A 5,492-nucleotide genomic window follows, 5' to 3' on the forward strand; every position below is an offset into this window, starting at 1 on the left:
TACAAAATAATTTTTTAGTTTTAATAAGTTAATGTTTCTCATAATTTTTAATTAATGTCAAAAAGATTATTAAAACTTACAAAATTTGCTAATTACATTTTTTGGTGGTCAAAATTTGCTAATTTGCTAATTGTTGTTTCTTGACAGATGATCAAGGTTGCAAGGGTGGTCAAGATTATGGTGGACCATATTTCCGGGCATCCACCGCCTCCACAACACGACGATCTTTTTAACGAGCTCTTCGAAAATTTCAACTTCTAGTAGCGTACTTAGACTATTTAGGTTAACTTAGTTGTAATTTTCAAAATCTACAACTATTACTAATTAATCGACTATTAAAGCTACCTCTTATGACTAATTTTTTGTAACAATATAAATGTCAACATTTTAATATTAATATTATTTTATTTCGTCTAAATCCCAAAATATAAATTGTGCATTTGTTAAATTGATATTACTCGTAATTATAGAGAACATCATGTTAAGTACAATTTATTTTTATAAATGCCACTCGCTTTTGAGCTAACCTTGCATGGAGCTACCTGCCAACAAGCAAGAAGAGTTCTCATTGGAAGGATATGCAACCGTTTAAGACCCCGGGGAGCCATTTTTTTTTTCCAACTTCCGGGATCCCCGCATCTCGAAATAGAGACTCCTATTGTCTGCAATGTCACGGGTTTGATTCCAAACTAGTGCATAAATAGCGTCCATTTTTCGGGTTTTTTTTTCTTCGATTTTTTCGTTTTTTCATTTTTCCTTTCAGTTTTATATTTTTTGTGTTTTAAAATACATGCAAATTTTGTCATGCACAGTTTGTCAAGCAATCAAGTACTTTTGACATGCAAATTTTGTCAAAAAAAGTTCTGAAAGGCTGCTGTAAGCCTGTCACACGTCTTTCCTCCTAGCTCCCACACGCCTTCTTCTTTGAAAAAAAAGTCACATAAAGTGATGTGTTCACACTACTTTTTATTTATAGTACAAATACAATATTTTATAAACTAAAAACTACTAAATATAAACCTTTATTATCTAACATAAAAATATACCTTGCAATATAAATAACAACTTGAAGAAAATACCTCAAACGTATTTTTAAATACATTTTTAATTGATACGAAACATAATCAATATAACATTGTTAACTCCGCCCAGAATTTTATCAACTTCATCGTCTACCTTCATCCAAATTGGATTATCATCCACAACTAGAAAAATTATCAAAAATACGATAAATCAAAAGATCAACTACAATTAAACAAATAAAAACATCGTATTAAAGAAATTAACAAAACTAAATAAAATTAAACATCCGAAAATCAATGGTGAAGGCTCGAAAGAAATACCGCAAATTGGATTTTCTTCTTCTTATAAATCAAGGGTGAATGGAAATTTACAACAACTTACAAATCTAAGATTTCAGAATTGAGATCAAACTTTTGGCAAAACATTGTAAACATCGACCAAAAAAAAAGGAAAAAGAAATTGTGAGGGTTTGAATTTCAAATTCAAACCAGAAACCAAAATTTGGGGAAATTTTGGGATGATTAGGACGATGACATGGCAAAGCTGATGTGGCTTGGACCACTATGGGAGCAGGGTATGCTTGGCCCACATACACCCAATGTATGTGTAGCCTTTGCGCTATCGGAGCACTATCACCAATGTGTGAAAAAACCTCACTCACCACTCTCTTTCTACCACTTTCTTACTCCACATCATTTTCCTCACAAACAATTTTTTTTTTTTTGTAAAACCCATCCCACCAATGTACTAAAAAGAACCACTCACCAATCTTAGTTTTACTATTCACTATACCCCACTACACTTTCTATCTCTCACATACTCCATCTATTTTATATTTATTTTATGTCCATTTAAATTAATAGCTTAATGATTTAAAACACTTAAGGTAAATAATTGTAAGTTAATTATTTTTTATGTATTTTTATTTTCTTTAAAATTTTATTTTTATAATTTATATTTACTTTAATCTTTTATTCATGTAAATATATAATTTATGTAAAAAATACAAAGGGACATAACTTAAATTGCATAATGTATTTTGGATAACTTGAATATTACAACAACCAAAACATATTCCATGATAGACTTAAAAATCATAAAACCAAATTAAAGTATGTTTCACACATCATTAAACCAAATTCAATGTTAAAAAACACAAGCATCATAATGACAATCTTCACTCGACACAAGAGTTTAATGATTATTGGGTCCATATTTTTGCCAATTATGTTCGATTAAATCATCTTTCAGAGACTGGTGAGTTTGACGGTTACGCATTGCTACTCTTCTCCCCAAGTAATCGTTAATGTTGACGGGACGACCAGCTTGGAACTCGAAAGGTTCACCATTATTCACCGTTGCGCTGGAGCTCGAAAGGTCTTGTTCATATTACCTTCTTAACACATCAGCTCGGACATACATGTCTCGTTCATCCTCAACTATCATGTTGTGCATGATGAGACAAGCTTTCATTATGTCAGATAATATATCTTCATCGTAATCAAGAGAAGGTTGTCGTATAATGGCAAACCTCGCTTGTAAAACTCCAAACGCACGTTCAACATCCTTCCGAACATGTGCTTGTCTATCAGCAAATAGCTTATGCTTTTGAAGTTGAGGACGAGTAAATCCTTGGATAAACGTAGCCCAATTTGGAAAAATACCATCTCTTAGGTAATACCCCATGTTGTATTCATTTTCATTCACCTGAAAATTTATAGGAGGTGTTGTACCTTGCAAAACATCATCAAACACAGGTGAACGATAAAGAACATTAAGGTCATTGCATGAACCAGGGATACCAAAAAATGAATGCCAAATCCATAGATCTTGATCCGCAACAGCTTCAAGAATGAGGCTAGCATTCCCGCTACGTCCCTGGTATTGACCTTTCTAGGCGTTAGGGAAGTTCTTCCACTCCCAGTGCATGCAATCAATACTTCCGATCATGCCAGGAAATCCGCGCAGTAATCCTTAAAAAACCGGTTATGCCCTTCTTCACGGTTTCTATTCGCTAGAATACGAATTTCACCATCATTCCTAGTTTGACGTCTAGGACCTCGAGGGGAAAATGTGTTTGGTAAATGATGAGTGACGATTTCGTCAATCATTTGATCAAATTTCTCGGTTTTGATCTTCTTCAAAAGATTCTGAGCTTGAACTATTTTGAAACAACATTTTTTAAATGAGATTGATTGAGAGAATGAGAAGTAGGTGTGAGGATGAGAATGACTTTGATAATGAGTATGTATTTAAAGAGGATTGTTGATAAGTATCTTGATTTCATGATATGATTTTATTGGATGTTATTAGATTTTCTAGGATTTTCGAGATTTTGATAAGGTTATCTGGATTTCGTGATAAGATTTTATTAGATTTTGTAAGATTTTGTAAGATTTTCAATTTGTTGATAAGGTTACCTGGATTTCGGATAAGATATTTTTGGATTTTTGTAGATTTTCTAGGATTTTCGATTTGTTGATAAGGTTATCTGGAATTCGTGATAAGATTGACTATGACAAAAATAATAACTAATAACTAAAATATAGTACTTCAAGGAAATAAATATATTACATACCACACAATAATACAAGGTTAAAGCCTTAACTAATACAAGTTTAATTAAAGACACAACACGAACTAATACGAGCTTATTGAAAATTAACTAACAGAAGTTTACGACTTAAAATCTTAACACAACAAATAAATTATAAATTAAACTGAACTAATTAGCACCACCATAAAGCTCCATAATCAATCTTTCCTTGGTTTGTTCTTCAAATGCAGTTAAATTTCCCTTCGAAGTCAATATTCGCAAGAACTCATTTTTCATCTTCATCGGTTCCATCTCGAGCCTCGTTCTTTCAATTTCAGCATTTGCCTCAGAAACTTGAACATGCCTCGCCTCTATTTCCATTTGTTGTTTCATCTTGGCTTCCCTTGACATGTCAAACTCCAGTCTCCTTTGGTGAGTCTGGTTCTCTTGAAGCCTCATTTCAGTTTTAGCTTGCAACCTATCACCAAAACTTGAAACTGCCTCTGATGATGATACCCCTTTTCCTTTTCTTCTAGCCTTAGTTTTTTTAACACCATCTGGTCGATTCAGACCCCAGATACGAAACTTTAACCACTTCCTAAGACATTGTTACCATCATCATCAAGCCTTGTTCTCTTGCCACTGCCTTCACTATCTTGTGGAGTTCCTTCTACGTTGTCACGTAACTCTCTATCTTCCTTTGAAATGCCCCACCTCATCCACCTCATCCTTCGCCTCCACTTTGGTTGATCACAAACCATCTTCCAAGCATGCTCGTTCACATGTGAAGTTCTTGGGTCCTGATTTGACAGAATCGCGGAAAAGATACGTCCCCATTGCTATTCCCACTTTTTGCAAATAAATCTTCAGCTTTTTCTAAGGAATCAGCTCAGAGTTGTACATCTGCAGCTATCCTTCTCCAACGACTTTCTAACATTCTGAGGCCTCTTTCAGCAACTTCGTAAGGCCTTTCCTCTTGAACTTTGTCGTAGTATGCAGAAACTTGTTTCCAAAGATCAATTGATTTCTGGTCGGTTCCCAATACTGCATCGGTGCAATATGTCATGTAACCAGCAACCAGAACTTCATCCTCCTGAATAGACCAACTCCTAGACGCAACAGCTTTAGGAATTCTTTGATTTGGTCTAACAGGCATCGGATGCGTCATGATCGGAGGTTGTGTCTCCGGGACACTATCCTCTACATCTTCACAAATAGTGCTTTTAGCATAAAATGACTGTTGAAAATTTTGAGAGGGAGAATTACCTTGCAAATATGAATTATAGTCAGAATATTAATTGATTGCTATTCAGATTAAGATCAAAATCATCCAAGTTGAAATTATTTTCCATTTTTTACTAAAAAAATAAACAAGCACAATAATATAGATAATGTTAATATTAATAATAATAGTAATAATAATACTCCCTCCATTTCTTTTTGATGTATCCATTTGGAATCTGGAGTGGTTTTTAAGAAAATTGGAATTTTGGTTTGTATGGGTATAAGTGTAATGATTGGGTGTAAGAGAAATGATTGGGTGTAAGAGATTATAATAAATAAAGGAGTGAGAAAATAATAAAGAAATAAGGTAAGAGAGAGAAGTGATAATGATGGGTGATAAAGGAAGTGAGAGAGTGGGTATGTGGGGAAGGGAAAAGAATTAAATATTATGGGTGGGGAAAATTAGGTGGGAATATGGGTAGAATCTTTAGGTATTTTGGTAATTAGATAGAAATGTAAGGGTATTTTAGGATAAAATGTATGTTCAAAAATAGAATAGATTCTAAATGGATACAACAATATGAAACGCTTAAAATGGAAACGGATACAACAATAAGAAACGGAGGGAGTAATAAATAATAATAGTAATAATAATAATTAAATACGAAATTAGAATATAAAGAAATTTAAATTTCAGAAAATTTTCAGA

General features: G+C 33.3%; 2 protein-coding genes across 2 annotated transcripts; both read right to left on the reverse strand.

The window, feature by feature from the left end:
• Positions 1 to 2,412: 2,412 nt before the first annotated feature.
• On the reverse strand, positions 2,413 to 3,134 carry LOC130467610 (protein ALP1-like). Its single transcript, XM_056836166.1, has 2 exons — positions 2,976 to 3,134; positions 2,413 to 2,901 (listed from the first exon to the last, which is right to left on the reverse strand). The coding sequence occupies exons 1-2, from the start codon at positions 3,132 to 3,134 to the stop codon at positions 2,413 to 2,415; spliced, it is 648 nt and encodes a 215-aa protein (XP_056692144.1).
• A 614-nt stretch (positions 3,135 to 3,748) lies between these two features.
• Positions 3,749 to 4,727, reverse strand: LOC110803904 (uncharacterized). Its single transcript, XM_022009441.1, has 3 exons — positions 4,461 to 4,727; positions 4,173 to 4,359; positions 3,749 to 4,116 (listed from the first exon to the last, which is right to left on the reverse strand). The coding sequence occupies exons 1-3, from the start codon at positions 4,725 to 4,727 to the stop codon at positions 3,749 to 3,751; spliced, it is 822 nt and encodes a 273-aa protein (XP_021865133.1).
• Between the last annotated feature and the right edge of the window lie 765 nt (positions 4,728 to 5,492).

The sequence above is a fragment of the Spinacia oleracea genome, chromosome 2, assembly GCF_020520425.1.
Source record: "Spinacia oleracea cultivar Varoflay chromosome 2, BTI_SOV_V1, whole genome shotgun sequence".
Lineage (NCBI taxonomy): Eukaryota > Viridiplantae > Streptophyta > Magnoliopsida > Caryophyllales > Amaranthaceae > Spinacia > Spinacia oleracea.

Coding starts and splice junctions, on each gene's coding strand:
- LOC110803904 (XM_022009441.1), bottom strand. CDS start 4,727: ATGACGCATCCGATGCCTGTTAGACCAAATCAAAGAATTCCTAAAGCT. Junction 4,360..4,460: donor GGAGAAGGATAGCTGCAGAT/GTACAACTCTGA, acceptor CTGTCAAATCAG/GACCCAAGAACTTCACATGT. Junction 4,117..4,172: donor AACAAGGCTTGATGATGATG/GTAACAATGTCT, acceptor TGAATCGACCAG/ATGGTGTTAAAAAAACTAAG.
- LOC130467610 (XM_056836166.1), bottom strand. CDS start 3,134: ATGATTGACGAAATCGTCACTCATCATTTACCAAACACATTTTCCCCT. Junction 2,902..2,975: donor ATTACTGCGCGGATTTCCTG/GCATGATCGGAA, acceptor GGTCAATACCAG/GGACGTAGCGGGAATGCTAG.